This window comes from Aptenodytes patagonicus, chromosome W (assembly GCF_965638725.1).
Source record: "Aptenodytes patagonicus chromosome W, bAptPat1.pri.cur, whole genome shotgun sequence".
NCBI classification, from domain to species: domain Eukaryota; kingdom Metazoa; phylum Chordata; class Aves; order Sphenisciformes; family Spheniscidae; genus Aptenodytes; species Aptenodytes patagonicus.
Window position 1 is genome coordinate 42,114,462 of NC_134981.1, and position 24,708 is coordinate 42,139,169.

The 24,708-nt window shown below is 42.6% G+C and overlaps 1 protein-coding gene across 1 annotated transcript in view; it reads right to left on the reverse strand.

Moving 5' to 3' along the window:
* The window catches only part of LOC143172288 (tyrosine-protein kinase Fer-like), a 233,438-nt gene extending 210,099 nt beyond the window's left edge, over positions 1 to 23,339 (reverse strand). The window contains exons 1-4 of the mRNA XM_076361544.1: positions 23,299 to 23,339; positions 9,657 to 9,915; positions 4,643 to 4,816; positions 1,467 to 1,566 (exon numbers count right to left, since the gene is read on the reverse strand). Of these exons, the coding sequence (XP_076217659.1) occupies positions 1,467 to 1,566; positions 4,643 to 4,816; positions 9,657 to 9,863 (481 nt within the window). The 5' untranslated portion in view covers positions 9,864 to 9,915; positions 23,299 to 23,339. The remainder of the gene's footprint in view (positions 1 to 1,466; positions 1,567 to 4,642; positions 4,817 to 9,656; positions 9,916 to 23,298) is intronic.
* Positions 23,340 to 24,708: the final 1,369 nt, after the last annotated feature.

Genomic DNA, 24,708 nt, shown 5'->3' on the forward strand with positions numbered 1-24,708 from the left:
GGGGTATCAGACAGGCAAGGGTCCGTGCTGGTATACCTAGGGGGACTTGCAAGTGCAGAGTGCCTATGGGATTAAGTGCGTGCATGCTTGCTAGTGAGCATCAAGCTGGACTAGCCAGCAAGTAGGGGACCCATGAAGCAGGTAAGAGGGCCCAGGATCTGGGCAGGGGTACCTGACAGACAGTGGGGCTGTGCCAGTACTTGAGGGATCCGCAAACACGCGTGAGCTTGTGAACCTAAAGTGTTGCATGTGTACTTTCACTAGTGAACTTCTATCTCTACCAGCTGCAGAGGAGGAAGGGGACTTGTCTATATGTTTTATGAGAGTCCTATATGTAGGAGCTGTTGAAGGCAGTGCCTTATCTGTGGCAGTCTGTGTAACCAGTCGTGTCAGTGTCCTCTGCCTGTGTGTGCACCTGTGTCTCTGGGATACATGCTCAGCTTCACTACTGGTTGAACCTGCAAATGGGAAAGTGGCAGTCGCATCCCTCAGCCTGGGCAGAGAGACCCCAGGTCCCTGGGCACACCAGGCTGGGCTCCAGAAGCCAGGCAGGAGGGAGTCCTGGGCCAGAGCAGCTAGAGGAGGAAGCCATGCTTTTAACATCCCTCAACACATTCATTTATCAGTTTTCACCCTGAATTTTGGACAAATTTGGAAAGAAACAATCTTTCTCTCAGCACCGATAATTCATAGTGCAGTATAGTAGTTATAGTACAACAGAACCAAGGACAATAAGTATCATTTTAGGCAGTCATACAAAAAGTAGAGATGGATCTTAGAATTATATTTACATACTGCCATCCAATTAATTTTCTTTAAAGAAAAAAAATTAATCTTAGAAAGGCATGCAAAAAACCACTAATCATTAACAAGATATTTCAACAGACAATAGAACAAAGGCTCTCATTTACCTAATCATTAGTACAATCAACAGGAATCAAAAACATGCAATTTGGACACACCGTTCCCTTAAAAGCTTTAAAACATCTCAGCATACCAATGAATTATTTTCAATTCTTTTCCCCCTTTTGCTTAAGGTTAAACAATTTGGATCCATTCTACTAAGTGCCAAGAATTGATGTCGCTACCACTGCAGCAACCATAAAAGATCACAGGATGCAAATAGGCTGCAACTACAATGTAGATGAGACAGAGCTGCAACCTGCTTACCACTATTACAGTTGATTTCAGTAATTTTACATTCCAAATATGTCCACTGAAGGAATGAGTTTAAAAGAACAGAGCTACCATTTGTTTTAAATAAGGACTATCATTTGCTTTGATTTTCAAAAACAGTACCATCAAGTATATATAATGACAATTAGCCTGTCTTACTTCAGACACTTTTTTTAATATTGTAATCGAGTTACTTAAAATAAAAACATTATCTTGTTTCACTGTAAGAGTTTTAGTACATTCTAAAACCACAATAATAAATAGATAAAATTAATACAAGTCAGTCATACCTTTAGCCACAGCTTCTTTATACTTTTCTTTGGCAGAATTTACTTCTTTTATTAGTTGTCTATAGCTAGATTTTAGTTTCTCCAATTCTGTCTTTGTGACCTTTAAGAAAACAAAAATATAAAATGTATTAAAAATACTCAACCTCAACATTACAAACAATCTTGCCATTAGTGAAAAAGAATTACAGGATTTATTTTCCAAAATAAGCATATTAAATTTTTTCATTAGCTTGAGGTTATCTTAAAAGGCTATTACTTGCTGTAACAAAAACAAAACCAATAAACATAAGGGATGAAATTGAGGCCTGAAACAGTTTTCCTATTTGCATTAGTGCAGTACAGTGTAACAACAAATGTTTAGGAAACACAGTTTATCATAAACATTAGTACATTTTAATCAAGTGGAAAAAAGCACCAAAAAGATGCTTATTAAAATCACACTGGATGAAAAAGTTCTATACACTACTCTCAATCTCCACCTCAACACCAACCACGTTGCTGGAAGAAAGAAGAAACAGTGCTTTTCCATCTCTCAGTAGAGCTTTCAGACTGATTTTTTTTTTTAGACCTGATTTTTGACAGTTGCAACTAACCTTTCCTCAGAGCACCTGAATGAAACTGATTCCTGTCAGCTTCACTGCCTAGACACAGCACTCTCAACATCAGCAGGATGACTGACATCAGTTTTTATTCCACCACTAATGCTAAAAGTAACAGAAAAGGCCCTGAACGGCTCTACCTGCAGACTTAACATTTGGTTTACACTTGATTTATATTTTAGAATAGGGACTAGAATCCCACTTCCACCCAAAACAGTCTGGACAGTAAGGAGCACTCATTAACAAAAGTTTTTAAAGCTCTGATCCCAAGGATGTCAAGAGATGTTATAAGTGGCCACTGCCTCCAGCAGCTTCAGAGCCCAGGGATTCCTTCTACCAAGCCACTGGAGCCCAGCCCAGAGACCTGGGGATCTCCATCCCAGGCCGATGGATGCAGCTGCTGCTTTCCTATTTGCAGGTACCACCAGTAGCAAGGCTGAGTGTGCACCCCAGACACACACACACAGAGGACAGAGGGCTACACAGACTGCCACAGACAAGGCACTGCCTTTAACAGCCAGGACTCGCACAAAACATAAGCATAGACAACTAAGTCCCCTTCCTCCTCTGCGGCTGGTGAGGACTGAAGATCACCAGTGAAAGCACACATACCACATAAGTGCATTCACAGATCCCTTGATGAGTGGCACAGCCCCTCCGTCCCTCCATGTACTGGGTTTACATGGCATGGGTAGCTTCTGTGAGAAGAGACCAGGGGCTGCCCCCAAGTCAGACAGAGCCAGATCCAGCCAGCTCCAAAAGAGACCCATTGCTGACCAAAGCTGAGCCAATCCACAACACAGGTGGCGCCTCTGTGATAACATATTTAAGAAAGGGTAAAAAACACTGCATGGCAGCTGTGAGAGAGAGGAGTGAGGAAAAAAAAAGTGATAGAAAAACCTGCAGATGACAAGGTCAGTGAAGGAGGGGGAAAAGGTGCTTCAGGCACTAGAGCAGATTCCCCTGCAGCCTGTGATGAAGACCATGGTGGCACAGGCTGCCCCCCTGCAGCCCATGGAGCCCATGTCAGAGCATATATCCACACTACAGCCCATGGAGGACCCCATGCCACAGCAGATAGATATATCCTGAAGGAAGCTGCAGCCTGCAGAGAGGAACCCATGCTGGAGCAGGCTCCTGGCAAGAACTGTGGCCTGTGGGGGACCCACACTGGAGCATTCCATTCCTGAAGGACCATACCCCATGGTATGGACCCATGCTGCAGCAGTTCTTGAAGAACTGCAGCCCGTGGGAAGGACCCACATCAGAGCAGTTAGTGAAGGACTGCATCTCATGGGAGGGACCCCACACTGGAGCAGGGGAAGCGCATGAGGAAGAAGCAGCAGCAGAGGCAGTGTTATGAACTGACCACAACCCCCACTCCCCATCCCCCTGCACTGCTGGACAACTCAGGGGAAGAGGTAGAAGAGTCAGGAGCAAAGTTGAATCTGGAAAGAAAAAGGGGGGGGGAAGGTGTTTTTAGTTTTGTCTTTGTTTTCTCACCATCCTACTTTGTTTTTACTTGGCAATAAATTACTCTTCCCCAAGTCAAGTCTGTTTTGCCCGTGATGGTAACTGGTAAGCATTCTCCCTGTCTTTATCTCGACCCACGAGTTTTTCCATCTTATTTTCTCCCCCCGTTCTGTTGAGGAGGGGGAGTGAGCTGGTGGCTGGGTGGGCATCTGGTAGCCAGCCAAGGTCAACCCACCACACTCCAATACCCTGGCCTGTACCCTGAGCCCTCCTACCCTCTCCACAGGTCTCCTACTCACTGGCTAGTCCAGCTTGGTGATCATTAACAGAAACACACTTTTACACTCATCTCAGAGGCACTCCACACTCGCAGGTCATCCCAAATACTGCCCCTCTGCCCACCTGATACCCCGTGTGACTAGAAGTGCTATTAACACACCAGTGTTTTAGCTATTGCTGAACAGTTCTTGAACAGCATCAAGGCCTTCTCTGTTTCTCACTCTGCCCCACCAATGAGTAGGCTAGGGGTGGGCAAGAAGTTGGGAGGGGACACAACCAGGACAGCTGATCCAACTGACCAGAGGGATATTACATGCCACATAACATGATGCTCAGCAATGAAAACTGAAGGGAGGGGTATTTGGGGGAGGTAGCCAATGCTCAGAGACTGGCTGGGCATCAGTCTACTTGTGGGAGGTAGTGATTGATCGCCTTTGCACTACTTGTTTGTTTCTTCCCCGCCACCACCACCACTTAAGCTGCCTTTATCTTGACCCACAAGTTTTCCTGCTTCTGCTTTTCCTATTCCCTCCCCCATCCCACTAGGGGCAGGGGAGTGAGTGGCTGCATGGTGCTTAGCTGCTGGCTGGGGTCAACACACCATATCTGTCCAAATAAATTCATATAGAAGAACGTTTTCAATCTCTGCCTTGTCAGCTAGCAGGGGAGAGAAAATGTGGAGGAAATATCGAAAATTGAAACTAGACAGTCTACATATCACAGATCATCACTTGTACCATAGCACAAAAACAGAAGTAGTAAAAAAAATTCACCCTTAATTTTCTAAACTATAATAAATCTATAAAACACAGTTGAATAAAATACCTTGTACATCTCTGCTTCAATTTGTTGATGAACACCTACATAACTCTTCTTCACTTGCTGCTTATCTTTGATCATCATTGTAAGCCTATGCAAAGGCCCAGAATTAAGATCCTCTGCATGTGTCTTCATTATTTTACTCAGCTGTTCTGTTTGCTGCACCATGAGCAACCAAGACTATTTAAAAAAAAAAAGGCAGAAAAGCAGTTACTTATTCTGGCTTACAAATAACTAAATGATGAACAGGAACTGTGGGAAAAACGCATCACTGTTTAAAACAATTTAGTAATTTTATTTTTCTTTTTAAGTTACCCGAATCTTAAGATCTTCTAAAAAAGTTCTTCCTGCTACAGCAAAACCATCCCTTGAACTTATTCATAAACAAAGTATCAGAGACAAAAACATAATATTGCATGGTCACATTTCAGCAGTGTTTTAGTACTTCTGAACATCCATGAAAGCCGTACAGCCTTTTCTGGACTACATCCTCAACACCTTTGACAATCATGTCCCCATGTTCTTTGTTCTCTTGTTTCCTAATCACAGGTCCTCTCTTCAAGCTGACTTTCCTGCCTTTATCTAAATATTTCACAGTAATATGCATTTGAGTTGTAATTGTTTAAGAGGATACTATTCATCAGCTGCTCCATATTAATTGATATAATCAGTGTTCAGTCCATCAGTGGCAAAACATAAGGTGCTAACAGATTACTCATTTGTCACAGTAACTGAACATCTTTCTGTACCCTTACTTTAATAACTTCCTTGGCCATTCTGCCAGTCAGTTTTCAGGACAGCAAAATATACTGTGGCTTTGAACCTTGCATAAAGAACGAACTACAATGTGAACAAAGATTTCCAACGTACGACAGATATGGACCTGAAATTAAAGTTCAGATGAAAGGAAAGTATTTCATACCCTAAAGAATCCTGTTATACTTTGTTGATGGGAACAGTATTGGATTCCTAAGAGGTAATTCGCTAACAGACTGCTATGCTACATTTGAAATTGCAGAATGGCTATTTGCAATACAATTACCAGTTTTTGAAGGCAGCTGATATGCTGGTTTTAAAATCTTGTTCTTGCTAAAGATACAAATTAACCTTAAATCATCAAACCTTCAAAAATGTATGTTTGGTAGGTTTGGGGTTTTTTTACATCTCATTATAAACATGTATTATACTGGGTCTGGTTGGGATGGAGTTAACTTTCTTCATAGCAGCCCATATGGTGCTGTGTTTTAGATTTGTGACCAGAACAGTGTTGATAACACACCAATGTTTTAGCTATTGCTGAACAGTGCTTGCACAGAGTCAAGGCTTTCTCTGTTTCTCACTCTGTCTCCCCAGCGAGTAGGTCGGGAGTATGCAAGAAGTTGGGAGGGGACACAACCAGAACAGCTGACCCAAATTGACCAAGAGAAATATTCCATACCATATAACATCATGCTCTGCAATAAAAACCGAGGGGAGGGGGATTTTTGGGAAGGTAGTCATTGCTCAGAGACTGGCTGAGCATCAGTCTGCTTGTGGGAAGTGGTGAGTGATTGCCTTTGCATCACTTGCCTGCCCTCCCCCCTACCCTTTCTCCTTCCTCTTTCCTTGGTTTATTAAACTATCTTTATCTCAACCCATGAGTTTTCTTGCCTTTGCTGCTCTTGTTCTCTCCCCCATCCCCAGGGGGTGGGGGGAGCAAGTGAGCAGCTTTGTGGCGCTTTGCTGCCAACTGAGGTCAACCCATAACATATATTTAGCATAGTCATGTAGAGATGGAAAAGTCACATGGGATTTTAGAGAATAAAATGAAAAACAGATAATCCCTGTATACTTATTAAATTATCTTTAACATTTCCTTTAACTCATACACATTCCATGGACTGGCACAGAGCTGTCTCAGACTGCTTAAAAAGTAATGTTCTAAAAGGTCAGGGTCTAAAGCTTCCTGGCTTTATCTGAAAACTGTTTAATCCTTTCACTACAGAACACTTTCCAAATGACATCAGAAGACATATTTCAAAGTTGTGTATGATAAAAACAACATTAAACATCTTTATTACAGGAATGAGTCTTGCGGTTATAGAAGAGTTCATGAGAGAGCTCCTAGAGGTAGAACTGTAAGAGTTCTGCATTTTCTCTTTGACTGATTTATTACTGATGAAACAAATAGTTTCAACCAATCCTGAAAAGCCCAGCAAATGCATTTTTCAACAGAACAGGTACTCTAAAGAAATACTTAGCTTACAATTCGCTAAAGAAATCCAAATAAGTCATATACATAGTGAAAAATTCTTTCCAATTAAAAAAATTAATCTGCACATTCTCCATTCCTTAGATCTCTTTCCACACTGAGAAAATATTGGTTAAAACAAGATTTCAGTGTTTTGTATGATTACATTTTATTATTTTTAAATAGCAAAAGCTATTTAAAAAAAAGACTAGCTAAGGGACATATAGCAAAAAAGGCAAAGCATTACCTTTAAAAAAATAAACAAAAAACAAAAAAACCCAAACCGCAATCTGTCAAAAGCAACAAAATAAAATATTGTTCAGTTTAACAGGTAAGTTTTTTTTAGACATACACACAGAAAAAAGCTTATGGAAAGCACTTAAAAATACTGCTCTTCTGGCATTAGTAGATGCTGCCACTGTACCTTCCAACAAGTTTACTGCCTCTTCATTAAAAAAAAAAAGGACATTTTCAAAAAACCCATCTCCAATTACTCACTCTTGCTGTACACTTAAATAAAAGCATAAAAGGTCAGAGATCTTGGTATTTATTTTTGATGTCACATAACACCAAAAATCGAATATATATGTACAGTTTTTCAAATGTTAGGAAATGTAAGATACTAGACTTACGCCACAAAATATTTGGTCAGATTTTGGTTCTGTAAAACCTCTCTTCTCAGGAAAAGGTATCATGAAATAGCAAAGTAAATTAGAATTATGTCAGTAATCAAAACAATAATTCAGACATTTTAATTGCCAAAAATCAGTAAGACAACGTATTGCTACACAACCTTAAAATCTAAGTTGACAGTGAAATTTCAAGGCAAGCCCATACAAAAGATTTGCCAGTAGCATATAAATACTTTTGCTATTGTGCAAAGATGTACAGAGATCAAGGGTACAGTTTGAGGAACATGGTACCTCCTCAGAAGATGGGGGGAGGGGGGCTAAAATAACTCCTGAAAGAACTTAAGTGCCAATGTCCAAAACAAGTTTTCAAAATATGACACAGATGCCTCTCTGCAACCCAAGGAGAAAGTGGCTTAAGATACATCTTCAGCTTTTTTTTTTTATTATTGGCTCACAAAAAAAAAAAAAAAGGACACCCATATTACTGGCATAAGTTGTGCTAGACCGAGTTAGCCACAAAGCTTAAAGATTGCAATGCTGAATAATATCTATGCTCCTTTATTGTTCTAGCCTTAAGTCACTCTCAGTTTCACTGACTAAAATAACTGCAAGACAGTTTTGCTAGCACATAAGAGCAATTCTACTGGGGCAGCAGTAACAAGAATTATCATATCATCAATAAATCTATATGAAACTTTGAGTTTTCTATGCCATATATTTTATACTGATGGATCCCAAAGAAGATATCTGACTTCTGCCATTAAGCAAAAAATGTTTGAATCAGTTTACCAAAATCATCACAGCTTAGATAACAAAACCTATAACAAACCGTGCATGAAAAACATAACTGGGTGAAAAGCATTCCAAATACACCAATACACACCATTAAAACCCACAGATGAAAAAAGGCAGAGCGTCAATTTAAAAGTACAATAATTACTGGGGAGGGATTGAATTTAAGCTAAACACTATGTGGTTATACTTTTGGGACAGCTAAAACAGGCTAGCTATACCAGTGTAGCTTTCAAATCACACAAACCACCACTTTAATCCAGTATAAATCTAGACTGATGCACAAGGAGTAGTTATGTTCCTACTCCTATGAGCATGATATACTATATGTCACGCTCATACATAAGAGGCTAGTGTTCAAGCAGCAACTCCATAAGCCAGCTAAAAACTGCTTTGTCTAAAACTTAACCTGACCGAAAAAGATGTTTTCCTGCAGAGTAGGAGATCAGGATTTATGCCACACTGAAGTGACTGTGTAACCACTGCTACAGCAAAAGGGCCAAGAACTGAATAAGCCATTAAAACAGAACTGTTTTCTCTAGTCAGGAAGGAATCCAAAATCAGGAGTGAAGCTTACTAACAAGTGAAATAGAGAAGTTTAAGTCATCTTTACCTTCATTGTACTTCCTCTAAATGTGATGATTAATCATTTAGGGGGAGGACAGCCTTACCTTCATAAAAAGTTAAGACAGTTATTTTAAATTGGGTATGAAATTATGTTTAAACAAATCTACCAATTATGAGAAACATCCTGAATTAATGCTTTGTTTTCACAAAAATATACTATGGTGTGAATAACAGTTGGAATGCTAGGCTTTGCCTTGGTTTCCTGGCATTTTTCTATTTCTGTCACAAATTCTATAACATCAACAATAGTTCCTATTTAACTGTTTTAAAAGAAAAGCTTACTATGATGTTTTGAAAACAGAGTATGCTAAACAAAATAGCAGACAACACAGGAACCTAAAATACTGAAGTTCAAAATTCAGGATCCTGGTTTAGTTTATTGTTCTTAAAGCAAGACTGGAGCTTGACTTTTGCATATTCCACTGAGGGACTAAAAGGAGGTTATTTTAAACACATTGGCAACAGTAATTCTCAAGAGGCTGAATCAATAGGAATCAAACAGAAACACTATTTTGAGCTGAGCCAGTTATCATTCCATATACTATCTTTCCCATTTTCCTCTAAATAAAGTAGACAGAATAAGACAGAGTCACTTCAATGCAGCCAAGAGAGTAATATTTATTGTGACACATTTTAGTAGGTCATTGGAAAATAAAAAAAATTGCTGGACTTTGTTACTTACAAAAACCCCAAACTACCGAAAAAACCCAACCCTGTTGATTTCTAAGGATTTTCTTACCTTGGACACATTGCTGATATAATCCAGTTGATAAGTACTCTCTTTATCTATTTGATTACAAAGATTTTGTAAAGTGGAAGCATACTCCTTATCACTTTTTACTCGCATAACCATAAATTTCTTCACCATTTCCAGCAGTCGCAGTTCCCAGTCTTGCAGTTTTAATAAAGCATCGTGAGAATACTTCAGGTCACTTCCAAACCCCATTTTTTAAGGCACTCTATATCACACAGGTGACAAGACAGATTCTTCACCACATCTGAAAGTAGAACAAGATTCATGAGAAACATATCGAAAGAAAAACTTGTGTTACAAAGGGCAACTATTAATGCCTAAACTCTGAAATAACATAATCATAAGATTAAGCATTACCTTATATATACACCACTTGGAAACCAACTGAAAGGAGGGTCAAAACAGTTTCAAACACCAACCTATGACTTGAAGAGATCTCAGGTCCTCCACGTTACTTTGAACTGTCAGCTTAATCTCAGTTTGTAGCCTCCAGTTTCCCATCTGTAAAATATAGTAGTATAATAGTACCTACCTGTACTGGGTCTGGCTGGGACAGAGTTAATTTTCTTCATAGTAGCTGGTATGGGGATATGTTTTGGATTTGTGCTGAAAACGGTGTTGATAACACACTGATGTTTTAGCTATTGCTGAACAGTGCTTCCACGGTGTCAAGGCCTTCTCTGTTTCTCACACTGTCCCGCCAGTAAGCTGGGGATGGGCAAGAAGTTGGGAGGGGACACAGCTGGGATAGCTGACCCAAACTGACCAGAGAGATATATTCCATGCCATATAATGTCATATTCAGCAATAAAAACGAGGGGTAGTCTTTCCACAGTAGCCATTGCTTAGAAACTGGCCAGACATCGGTCTGCTTTTGGGAGGTGGTGAGTGATTGCCTTTGCATCACTTGTTCCCCCCCCCTTTCACTTATTACACTGTATTTATCTCAACCCACAAGTTTTTCTTCCTTTTGCTCTTCCAATTCTTTCCCCATCTCACTGCAGGGAAAATGAGTGAGCGGCTGGTGGGTGCTTAGTTTTTGGCTGGGGCCAACCCACCACACTCCCTAACTCTAAGGGACTAGTCCTAGTGACTCAAAATATTTGATTCCAGTGTTAAGTCCTAAGAGCACTGCATCTCTGAGAAATGGATAACTGGAAGATTACTAGGTAGTTTGTTCCTAAACACTGTGGTAAAAGTTTCAGATTCAGCCTCCCAAAAGTTAGAAGACAGCTCAAATCAGGTTCCCTGTGCAACCTTACATTGATCCCCCTGAGATACACACATCATAACAGAGTCCTTAATTTCATACCATTTCTCCCTAAAGCAGCTCCGTCTCATTGCACAAAACGGATACATAATTTCAAAGGCTTAAAGACAGACTTTTCAGAGTGCCTAGCATTTTTAACATATTAAACATCTAGAACAAAGATGTAATTGGCTTCAGTTATCACACAGAATTTCTGCAAATCAGAATCTACAACTTGAAAATTGACTATCAGATAATGAAAAACAGTCATTACATAGGCAAATTTTGATGTATATGATTTGTCCAATATGATAAATCATGGTAATAGCAACATAATCACTTCATCTCCAGAGTAGCCTTACTCCCAAAACCATTCCTTCTCTTGCTGCAGTTTCCTGCCTCAGTTAGCTCTTCCAGAAAGTTACTGAAATAAGCCTCATACACTACATATTTATTCTCAGAACACAAGCTATGGTATGTAACTAAAGAAACCATGATCCTATAAAGAAAATAAAAATAGCATTGTATTATTATGCATGTACACAATAGAGACAAATGAAGGGTATATGAGTAACCTTAGATCTTGCTGCCACAAGCTTTCATATGCTCTTAATTTCAAAAGCACCATATTATATTCAGAATTCTTACTGATGGTTAGAAGCTCTGTCAAAAAGCAACACTAAATTTATATTGGCTCTATTTACAAAGGATGGTCTCTGTCATTAGCTGTATTAATACTAATATTTTTACAGTTAAAGTTTAGGAACAGTCTTGCAAAAAAAAAAATTCGTAAGATGAAAGAAAAAATTTTAAGACACATTAACATGACTGGTACTTCATTTGGAGATTTTTTACACCATTTAGATTTACATCTACTTTTCTGACTAAGCTCATTTTTCTCATACCACACTTCAGTTATAAGCTACTTCCTTACATTTCAGAAACAGTGTCATGGTTTAATCTCAGTCAGCAAATAAGCACCACACAGCCGCTCGCTCACTCCCCCCACCCCCGGTGGGATGGGGGAGAGAATTGGAAGAGCACAAGTGAGAAAAACTCGTGGGTTGAGATAAAAACAGTTTAATAATTGAAATAAAATGATAATAATATGATAATAATAAAAATACACAAAGCAAGTGATGCACAGTACAATTGCTCACCACCCACCGACCGATGCCCAACCAGTCCCCGAGCAGCCGTCCCCCCGGCCAGCTTTCCCCAGTTTATGTACTGAGCATGACGTCACATGGTATGGAATGTCCCTTTGGCCAGTTTGGCTGTGCCCCCTCCCAGCTTCTTGTGCACCTCCAGCCTTCTCAGTCAGTAGAGCATGGGAAGCTGAGAAGTCCTTGGCTAGTGTAAGCATTACCTAGCAACAACTAAAACATCGGTGCGTTATCAACTTTGTTCTCATCCTAAAACCAAAACACTGTACCAGCTACAAGAAAGGAAATTAACTCTATCCCTGCCGAAACCAGGACAATATCCACCCCTTATTCTATACCATCTGCGTCATGCTCAAGTCTCATATTTTCCAGTACATTTTCATTAATCACCACCCCCCTTTCTTTTATTTTTTTTAATATATACACACACACACAGAGATATCATTCCCTTCGTCTGTGGGCCATCCCTCTAAAACGTTCGGTGAGTTCATTTAGTCCATGACTTCGGGCTCCATCTGTCATAATAATCTTCCAGGGCAGGAAAAATGGAGATGGTATGTGGTGTTGGATTGTTTCATGTTGAAGTCAGTCCTGGTACCATCATCCCTGTGCTTTGCTTGGTTTCACTGAAGTTATTCTTCATTAGTCTGGGTGATTCTTATTGTAATATCATTAGTATGGCATGTAATATTATTAGTATTATTAGTATATCTGTGTATTATTAGTATAACTATTATAACTATAATTAGTACTTAACATCACATAATTCAGATCATTGGCTATTCTCACCCAAAATCAAATCCCCTTGAGGTACACATCGGACTTCCCCATCCTTCCGCATCACCCACCAAGGGCACCCAGGTCCTTGAGCAAAAGCAATCCCACGGATGGGTTTGCCTCTGCCTGAGGCAGGAATAACCCAGACTGTCTTCCCCAGCATATTTTTTATGTGCACTACAGGGACTTTATTCCCATCTACAGTACGTAAAAGTTCTGACTGGGCAGGGCCTGCTCGACTGGCAGATCCCCTCGTGTTGACTAACCAGGTGGCCTTTGCTCAATGCGTATCCCAATGTTTGAACGTCCCACCACCCATTGCTCTCAGCATAGTCTTTAACAGTCCATTGTATCATTCAATTTTCCCAGAGGCTGGTGCATGATAGGGGATGTGATACACCCACTCAATGCCGTGCTCTTTGGCCCAGGTGTCTATGAGGTTGTTTCGGAAATGAGTCCCGTTGTCTGACTCAGTTCTTTCTGGGGTGCCATGTCGCCATAGGACTTGCTTTTCAAGGCCCAGGAGAGTGTTCCGGGCAGTGGCATGGGGCACGGGATATGTTTCCAGCCATTCGGTGGTTGCCTCCACCATTGTAAGCACGTGGCGCTTGCCTTGGCGGGTTTGTGGGAGTGTGATATAATCGATCTGCCAGGCCTCCCCATATTGATATTTCAGCCATTGTCCTCCATACCAGAGAGGCTTTAACCGCTTGGCTTGCTTGATTGCAGCGCCTGTTTCACATTCATGGATGACCATGGACACTATTGCGCAGGATAAGTCCACCCCTCGATCACGAGCCCATCTGTATGTTGCATCTCTTCCTTGATGGCACCCTGAGGTGTCATGGGCCCACCGAGCTAGAAATAATTCACCCTTCTGTTGCCAGTCCAGATCCACCTGAGCCACTTCAATCTTAGCAGCCTGATCCACCTGCTGGTTGTTTTGATGTTCTTCAGGGGCCTGACTCTTGGGTACGTGAGCATCTACGTGACGGACTTTTACAACCAGGTTCTCCACCCGGGCAGCAATATCTTGCCACAATGCGGCAGCCCAGATGGGTTTGCCTCTGCGCTGCCAGTTGCTCTGCTTCCATTGCTGCAACCACCCCCACAGGGCATTTGCCACCATCCATGAGGCAGTAGAGAGATAGAGCACTGGCCACTTCTCTCGTTCAGCAATGTCTAAAGCCTTTACCTCGGCAAATTGGCTCGATTCACCTTCTCCTTCAGCAGTTTCTACAACTTGTCGCGTGGAACTCCATACAGCACCTTTCTACTGCCGATGCTTTCCTACAATACGACAGGACCCATCAGTGAACAGGGCATATTGCTTCTCATTTTCTGGTAGTTCATTATACATTGGGGCCTCCTCAGCACATGCCACCTCCTCCTCTGGCGATATTCCAAAATCTTTGCCTTCTGGCCAGTCCATGATCACTTCCAGGATTCCTGGGCGACTGGGGTTTCCTATTCGAGCCCGTTGTGTGATCAGTGCGACCCACTTACTCCACGTAGCATCAGTTGCATGATGTGTACAGGGGACCCTCCCTCTGAACATCCAGCCCAGCACCGGCAGTCGGGGTGCCAGGAGGAGCTGTGCTTCAGTGCCGATCACTTCTGAAGCAGCTCGAACCCCTTCATATGCTGCTAATATCTCTTTTTCAGTTGGAGTATAGCGGGCCTCGGATCCTCTGTATCCCCGACTCCAAAACCCTAGGGGTCGACCTCGAGTCTCCCCTGGTGCTTTCTGCCAGAGGCTCCAGGTAGGGCCATTCTCCCCGGCTGCGGTGTAGAGCACATTTTTTACATCTTGTCCTGCCCGGACTGGCCCCAGGGCTACTGCATGAACTATCTCCTCTTTAATTTGTTCAAAAGCTTGTCGTTGCTCAGGGCCCCATTTGAAATCGTTCTTCTTTCGGGTCACTTGATAGAGAGGGTTTACGATCAGACTGTAATTTGGAATGTGCATTCTCCAAAAACCCACGACGCCTAAGAAAGCTTGTGTTTCCTTTTGGCTAGTTGGTGGAGACATGGCTGTTATTCTGTTGATCACATCCATTGGGATCTGACGACGTCCATCTTGCCATTTTATTCCTAAAAGCTGGATCTCCTGTGCAGGTTCCTTGACCTTACTTTGTTTTATGGCAAAACCGGCCTTCAGCAGGATTTGGACTATTTCCTTCCTTTTTTCAAAAACTTCTCCTGCTGTGTCGCCCCACACGATGATATCATCAATGTATTGCAGGTGTTCCGGAGCCTCACCCTATTCCAGTGCAGTCTGGATCAGTCCATGGCAAATGGTAGGGCTGTGTTTCCACCCCTGGGGCAGTCGGTTCCAGGTGTACTGGACACCCCTCCACGTGAAAGCAAACTGTGGCCTGCACTCTGCTGCCAAAGGGATTGAGAACAACGCATTAGCAATATCAACTGTGGCATACCACTTGGCTGCCTTTGACTCCAGTTCGTATTGAAGTTCTAGCATGTCCGGCACAGCAGCACTCAGCAGGGGGGTGACTTCATTTAGGCCATGATAGTCTACTGTTAGTCTCCACTCTCCATTAGACTTCCACACTGGCCATATGGGACTGCTAAAGGGTGAGCGAGTCTTGCTGATTACTCCTTGGCTCTCCAGTCGACGAATCAGCTCATGAATGGGAATCAGGGAGTCCTGGTTGGTGCGATATTGCCGCCGGTGCACCGTGGTGGTAGCGATTGGCACCTGTTGGTCTTCGACCTTCAGCAACCCCACAACAGAGGGGTCCTCCGAGAGACCAGGCAAGGTGGACAGCTGTTTAATTTCCTCCATCTCCAAGGCAGCTATACCAAAAGCCCACCGGTACCCTTTTGGGTCCTTGAAATACCCTCTCCTGAGGTAGTCTATGCCAAGGATGCACGGAGCATCTGGGCCAGTCACAATGGGGTGCTTCTGCCACCCATTCCCAGTTAGACTCACTTCGGCTTCCAATACAGTTAGCTGTTGGGATCCCCCTGTCACCCCAGAAATACAGATGGGTTCTGCCCCTTTGTAGCTTGATGGCATTAGGGTACACTGTGCACCGGTGTCTACTAGAGCCTTACACTTCTGTGGGTCTGATGTGCCAGGCCACCGAATCCACACAGTCCAGAAAACCCGGTTGTCCCTTTCCTCCCCCTGGCTGGAGGCAGGGCCCCTCTAATCCTCACTGCAGTACTCGTTTCTCATTTCTTGTACATACGAGTCAGAAGTTTCTTCATTAACATCAGGAGTAAGATCAGCTCTTCTACCCTGTCTGGGGAACTGCCCGCTGGAAACTGGAGCAGCAATTTTCCTGGAGGAACCCCCTTTTGTGATTGGTTTTCCCTTGCAATTCGCGTACCCGTGCCCCTAGGGCTGCAGTAGGTTTCCCATCCCACTTCCTCATGTCCTCTCCGTGGTCACGCAGGTAAAACCATAGGGTGCCCCGTGGTGTGTACCCTTTATATTCTCTCTCTTGAGCAAAAGAACGCTGACTCCTAATAGCCGAGATATTGGTCCGTACAGGTGAGGAGTAGGACCTATCCTCTCTGAGTTGCTGGATCTCCCGGGACAGTTTTTCGGACAGTTTCTCCACAGCCGAGACGAGGGAGGAAGAGAGACTTTCCTCGTATTGCTGGAGTTAACCAGCCAATTCATCCACCGTTTGTTCCTCTCCATCTTTCCAGGTCATCACTGCCAATGAATTGGCGTATGACGATGGTGAGCTCCTTATAAACTTCCGCCACATGGGTCGCGTGCACTTGACTTCGTCTGGATCTTTGGGTAGTTGTTCATTGTTCAGGTCATCATAAATCACCTCCAGCACAGCTAATTCTCTCAGAAACTGGATACCCTTCTCCATGGTGGCCCACTTGCTTGGGCGACATATGACATCTTCCTTGAAGGGATACCTTTCCTTCACGCTTGACAAGAGTCGCCTCCAAAGGCTGAGGACTCGTGTCCCTTTTCCAATCACTTTGTCAATGCCCCCTTCCCTAGAAAGGGATCCCAGCTGCTCGGCTTCCCTACCCTCTAATTCTAGGCTACTGGCCCCATTATCCCAGCATCGGAGCAGCCAGGTGACAATATGCTCACCTGGACGACGGCTGAAATCTTTTTGTATATCTCGCAGCTCACTCAGGGATAGAGATCGGGTGGTCACTGCCTCGTTTATGAGTTCTTTCTCTTCTTCCTCCCCGATCAGCGGCCGGCTCTCCTCCTGCTGTTCTCGTGATGGCCCTTCTCCAGGGTCACCCGTCTCATACACTTCTTCCTCTGCTTCCCTTTTAGAAGAAGCTTCTTCCTCCCTTACTAAACGAGCCGACTTTTGCTTCCAAGATTTCTTCTTGTGTACAGGGGCCACTGATACTGGCACAGGTTGGTTCTTTGGTTCAGCCACAGGGCGTGTCGCCGGGGTCTGAGTGGCCACAGTGCGTGTCGTTTTACCATCAGAGCCAGAGACCTTCCCTTCCCTTTGAAGGTACTGGATGGTGTTGAACAGGGCTCGGTAGGCATGGGCCAGGCCCCAGCACGTTGCAATTATCTGCATCTCTCTGGAGTTGCCAGGGTGACAGCATACTTTTTCCAAATATTCTACTAACTTTTCAGGATTCTGCACTTGCTCAGGGGTGAAGTTCCAAAACCCTGGGGGTGCCCATTGGCCTAGGTACTTGCCCATCTTGTCCCACACACCCTGCCACTCATAACTATGCAGCCTTGGGGCAGATCCCTGGATGATATTCTTAAATTGCTTACCAACTTTAGACAAAACCGAAACAATATTCCCAAGAGATACCAATAGAAGTATCTTAACTACCCAAGGCTGTTCAAAATACTGAACAGTTACTGTAATGAAGGAGGAAACATCATGGAAGAAGGTAGTGACACTGCCATTCTCTATTTCCTCCGTAAAAAAACTCTCAGAAAAGTCACTGCAATTGCTAGTTGTCTCCACGAAATGGTCTCCGTGGTACAGTAACAGCTTCATTGCGAAACCTACATACCACACTAATGTCAAGGTCAATGTTCTAAAAACAAACCTCACAAGCGAGACATCACTACTCACTGCAGACCACAGCAAACTGCAAAAACCAACACCAATCTTTAACACGTACAGCAAAGAAAGGAGCACGATGCAGATTACACAAATCAATATCAAGAACAGAGAAACCAACATTGTGACCCACAACTATTTACATATATAAATTCCTTAATACACTCCAGTTAATCTGTTATTATCTCAAACCCTTCGAGCCCCACGTTGGGCGCCAAAAAGGACTGTCGTGGTTTAACCTCAGTCGGCAACAGAGCACCACGCAGCCGCTCGCTCACTCCCCCCACCCCCGGTGGGATGGGGGAGAGAATTGGAAGAGCACAAGTGAGAAAAACTCGTGGGTTGAGATAAAAACAGTTTAATAATTGAAATAAAATGATGATAATAATAATAATAATAATATGATAATAATAATAATACACAAAGCAAGTGATGCACAGTGCAATTGCTCACCACCCGCCAACCAATGCCCAGCCAGTCCCCGAGCAGCGGCCCCCCCGGCCAGCTTTCCCCAGTTTATGTACTGAGCATGACATCACATGGTATGGAATGTCCCTTTGGCCAGTTTGGCTGTGCCCCCTCCCAGCTTCTTGTGCACCTCCAGCCTTCTCAGTCAGTAGAGCATGGAAAACTAAAAAATCCTTGGCTAGTATAAGCATTACCTAGCAACAACTAAAACATCGGTGCGTTATCAACTTTGTTCTCATCCTAAATCCAAAACACAGCATTGTACCAGCTACTAGAAAGGAAATTAACTCTATCCCTGCCGAAACCAGGACATGGCCGTACTGGGTGAGATCAAAGGTCCATGCAGTCCGCAGTCCTGTATCTCATTTGCTTTTGGTCATTGGCAGAGTAGGGAAGAACAAAGCACGTATATAGCAATACATTCCCAGGATACTCTCCTACCCTTGTAGTAACTTCTGGCTCAGGAATTTTATTATATATTACCATGAAATATATCTGGGAATGTGACTGTTAAGATTAAAATAATGATGAACCCATAAGCACCAGTTAAAACTTGTGGTTTATAATGTGAATGACAGCCCACATATTTAGAACTTTCCAGGCCAAGATAGGCAACTGATAAACCAGAAAACCAGAAGCAAGCCTGGCCTCCAGTTAAATTCAGAACAGGGAAGCACAGCACATATGTGGACCCTTTAAAAAGGCAGCATATGGAATGGGAATCGTATGCCAAGAGGCTCATACTTACTCTTGATCTGCTATCAATTCCCATGCTACATGGGCTCCAAATTGCTTAGCATGGCACATATTTTGGAGCCCTACTCTAAACATTAAGAATACTGCAAAAACAGAAAAGGAAGACAATTTGGATTCAGGAGAAACAAATGCTCAAATTCAAGGCTTTAGTAATGATTTAAAGACCACTTTACAACAGGTGATCAATTTACTAGACAGTCCATCTCAATTTCTGAATGTGAGGCTTTTAATAGTCATATTCCATTAAAGCAAGGAAATCATTCTTACCCCTCCATCCACACCCCAAATAAAAATTAGACTATTAAATAATTGAAATTTCTCTTAGTATAGGGTCTACTCCTGGAATGTACAAAAAAGACCATGAAACATAAAATGCATGCTTTACCTATCATTTGTTTACTACTGCAAGTAGTATTATGCTATGACTTCATACACACAATTTTGAGGGAAGAGATAATTGTCTATACACATGCAACCAAAGATAAAAAAAAGAAAAAGGTTATTAGAATTTCTTTTCTTATGAAACAGTGCATTATATCAGGAAAATTAGATAAATTCATTTATTTATGAAATTTACACTTGATAAAACAAAAAGGAAGCCCATTAATAAGGAAAGGAGAAGCATGGGAGAACAAAATATATCATATGGGAAAGACAAACTTAATAACATTATTTTTCAATAGACTGTAAGGAAACAAGTGGCAACTTGAGAAAGTGACTGACCAAGACACTGAAATGTCTCAAAACTCTTCATAACCAATAATAGGAAAGACTAAGTGATGCTTACATTCAGTCACTGTAAAGAAAGAGCAGCTATGCAAGCAAATGCAAAAGGAGGAAAAAAATGCAGCAGGCTAGAAGCATTACATAATTCACTACATTTTTAATAGCAGATACAAAAAAAATCTTATGAGAAGTTCCAAAGACCAAGATTCAATTATGTAAGAGAAAGCCCACACCAGCAAAAAATTACAAGAGGAAAACATTGTGATAGGAGGACTAGAGCCAAATTTACCATAAATACAAACCAGGTAGAAACAGCAGAACACCACTGGACAGGAACACTTTCTTCCCCCTTTACAGGTTCAGACAGACTCATGAAAGTGAAAGGCATATTACCACTAACACCTAAAGACATTCAATTTTTAAGCAAATGTTAAAGAATTGCATGTGATAAGATGTCCCTGTCTGAAAATTCCATTTATTAAATCAAATTACTGATTGGAGCCACTTAACACAGACAAACTGTATCTTCTGCTCTCTGCACACAGACAACAAACACACCATTCTTCACTAAAAACTATACTATCACATATGTAAGAAGGGACAGTTTTTGTTTGTCAGTCTCCCATTTTCTCAACAGGCAATTTCAGGGGAAAAAAGGACTCGTGATTAATGCAGTTTAATACTATTCTGAATTGTATTTCTGCTTCTGCCGAAGAGCTCTTATATAATGCTAAACAAATCACAAACTTTTCACAGGTTGTCCCTACTTGTAAGGTAATTGATTTTTCATTAGGTCTTAGTTATGGTCATTTATTTTGATGCTTAATCTTAATTTCTTAATGTTTCAGCTCCTCATGTTAATGTAAATAGCTTCCAAAACCATAATATGAAAAAAATTTTGAAGTCATACCCTCAAATATGATTTTATGAGAGAACAAGAATCCAAATTCCCCATCACATTAAGTCGATTAAAAAAAAAAAAACCTACAACATTTTAGAAGCACCCTTGCTGCTTTCTAAGAACTACTTCCAAAACTTTCTATACACCATGTACCATCACACACATGAAGCTCTTAAAAAGAAAGTTAACTATCTTTTCTCAAACCCTGGAAACAAAGCTAAAAATTCCATTGCTTCACTATTAACAAAAGTTTCCAAAATAAATCTTTCTGCATAAATGCTGCAGTGACCTAATGCAAATGTTATAGAGCAGAAACTTGCAGCATATTTACATACACAGTATTTTAGATCTTTTTATTCCTTAACAAAATGGTGAACACTCAACAATTCCCATCTCTCCTGTATAATAATCCTCCCTTCTTAAGTTTTCTAAAGCCATTTTTTTATAATGTAAATAAACCAACACTATAATTAAGACAGTATTAAGTGGAAAGTCTTTTCTCTTAAGATAAAAGCACACAGCAGTTTACTTTCTGCTGGAATGAGCATAAAACTCTCTTCTCTTGCTGCTGCCGCTCCTTCCCCCCCCCCAGCAAAAGAATTCCCCTTCCTTTTCCTAGACCCACTTCCCACACACTGAAAAAGACTCCTCCCTATGAAGTGATGACCTCATGCAGCTAATCCATCCTTGTATGGAGCAACTCCAGGCTCACTGCCAGCTTTCAGGCAGAGAAAGCAACATACCTTCCTTCACCCTGCTGAGACAGCTCAAAAAACATCAATAAGTGGCAGCTGATCACTTTATACATTGAGAATCCAAATATCAACTGAAGAACCACCTTCTTTTGAAAGATTCAGTTGTGACAAGAAGTTATAGTTGTAGGAAAGCAGGGAAGGATCTTGGTGATAATTAACAAAGCCTTTGCTCAGTTTAAAAAGTAACCTTGTATATATAATACAATCTTTTCCTTCAAAGTAGTATCTTCTTTGAAAGCTCAACTCTTTTGGGGTTAACATTTCACAAAGGTTTACTCTAAACTTTTAATAGGACTGATAATCTGCTACAAACACATTAAAAAGGAATTTATAAAAGGAGAAATGCACAACATATACATCTCACCAACAATAATCATTATGGTAACTCAACCTATGGTATGTCTATTAATTACAATTTGCTTTGACTGTGAGCTGTTTAGAAGTATGAACTTTCCACCTTCTTGAGTCTTCCAAAGGCTAACACACATATAGCAAAACGTATCAGTCATTTCTTTTCTGGACAATATACCTTTATTATATGTAACTTAACATGTGCAATAATTAACTTAAAATAATATCCAGTAAATTCTTTTGACCTTAAAGCAAAAAGTTTCAGATGTTGCCCAGGTTTTTCTTACATTGCAACTTGTTAAAAGAAACTACATTAAGATATAGCAGAACATCCAAGTCACTTTGCATAGGTTTGTTACAAAGTAGGGAAAAGTTATGTCAAGTATTTGGAAGATATTCTTTCTTACTGCATTTAGAAAGTCAGAAAACAGGCTAACTTGCATCAAAATTAAAAAAAAAAAACCCACACAGATGTTCACATGGGATGAGTCACTTCCAAGTGTGTATGTTCACATAAGTTTAAACAAAACAGAAACATATTCCAATGCAAAAAGGTATCTTTAATGTCTTTCTATATCTTTTGCCCTCACATACCAAACTTGGGAGCATTTGGTATTCTTAAATACCAAACCCATGAACAGACAAAACATGTTTGTTTATAGCAGATTCAAAAAAGGCACATAAGAAAGCCAACACAGTAACACCAAAAAGTCCCTATCTACACAGCCTCCAAATCTCTATTCGAAGTTAAGAACGTCTCTAAGCTGTACAGCACTGCTAGAGGAAAAACAGGGGCTTATTTCCCCATTTATTTGAGGGGAGCCACACATCATAAAGCTTCAAGTGGTGACTGGGGCGCCCCCCCCGCAGCAGTTATAGCCCAGCCAGTGTGCCTTGGTACACCAGGAGCAAAGCAAGGGAGCTGCAGCTCTGAGGCCAGGCACCCCGGGTACCGGTGGGGGCAGGCGCAGCAGGAACCAAACTGACTTGGCCCTTTCTCTCCCTTCATCCCCGAGAATGCCGCCGAGCCCGGGCCTCCCATGCCCGGGGGCCCACTCGACCCAACGCAGGGCCCCGAGCCTGGGCCCGACGGCAGCCCCTCGGACGGGTGCGGGACTCCGCACCCACCGCGCTACCAGCTACGCCAAGGCGGAGCCACCACCAGGCAAGAAGCACCCCGCGACTATTCCCGGCACCGGCACCACCGCCGCCGCCACCGCTACCACCACACCCTCAGAAGAAAGCGCAAGCTGCATCGAGTGCGCCCGGCCTGCAGGTAAATCAGCTCGCGGGGCCTACCTGCCGCCCCCCACGCCCCAGCTCCCTCGCGGGTGGGCTAGACACTGCAGAGCCACATCCCACCCCAGCGACGACACCCCTGGGATGTAGTCACCACCAACTGCACCGCACCATGCACAGGACCTACCTACCTGACAAACCGAGCCCCTCCACCACAGCAGGGATCACGACCCCACCAGCATCACATGAGCGGAGCCAGCGAATCAACGCCAGACTTACTTCTTCCCGTTAACCAATCTAGGCCCTCACCGTCCCTTGGTGACGTTCTGTGACTGGCGGCTAGTAAGTGAGGGAAGAGGCGCTGCTGCTCCTGTTCCCCGGCTAGGAGGGAGGACGCGATTAGCTTCCGGGGGGGGGGGGAGCCGCGGGTGATGGGTGCTGTGGGGCCCCGCGGGGGGCTGAGACCGTTGAGGGGAGGCGAGGCGAGGCCGGATACCCCCCGCTCGCGCCTGTAGACTGTGTCCCCAGGGCCCACCGCCTTGCCCTCGGCTTCTCGCCACTGAACTCTGGTGCCTATTGCTCTTGCTTGTTAAAGAGCAGAGTAACCAAAGGGCGACGACGGTGCGGGCGGTTGGGAGCCCGGCCCGTTAGGCCCTGCGGAAGGCAGGCAGGGCAGCACAAGCGGTTTGTCCAAAGTGCAGCCCCTCGGCCGGGGCGCTAGCGGGGCAGTGCGGTCAGGCTACAGATGGTGTGGCAAAGCCACCAATGGTATTGCTACAGATACTTATAAGGGAGAAAGAGCCTAATACTCGTTCACAGCTGTTTCTGGCATAATTTACTATGCATGAGTAAACTGTTGTGACTTTCTGTGCCCATCAAGCACTCTAACGAGAGGTAGATATTGGAATTATATATATGTAATACCTATTATGTCGGAACTTGTGGTAGGCCATCAACTGCCAGCCCATGACCGGCTTGGAAATATAGTGAAACCTGTTGATGTTGCTGCCCTGGCAGCCCCGGTAACCTGCTTGTGTACCACTGCTTCCCATAAAGCTGCAATGAGAAGTAAACAGTGCCACAGAAAAAAGGCCTTCTTTTCAAAGGGTGTAATAAAGTCCACGTACGTTAGTTTCCACCACCAAATTTTCCCCAACCTTTTTGTTTTAATAGATGCAATTAGAAATACCTTAGACTTCAAAAAAGAAAAAGAAAAAAACCCACAAAAAAACCCAGTCATTCCTTCATCCTTTGTACCGTATTTTTTTCTCTACTGGGCAATCACAGCCTGTTTTCCTCTGCTTTTATATTCAGCAGCTGGTGCTGACAGGAGTCCAGATGTACAAGTGTAACACAGAAGCTTTGGAATGATATATAGTTAAAATATTATTTTATTGACTAAGTAGATAATAGTATACATACTGCACTGATGCAATCATATGAAGATTTCAAACAGAAAACACTATTTTCCAGTATAATAAAATTGGCTTGTGGTCTTCTGTATCCTGAGAGACTCTCCTTCCTGACCTTATAAGCCACATCATAAGAAAATCTTCACATAGCCAAGAGCCACAAAACACCACATGCCTCAGACTGCTGCA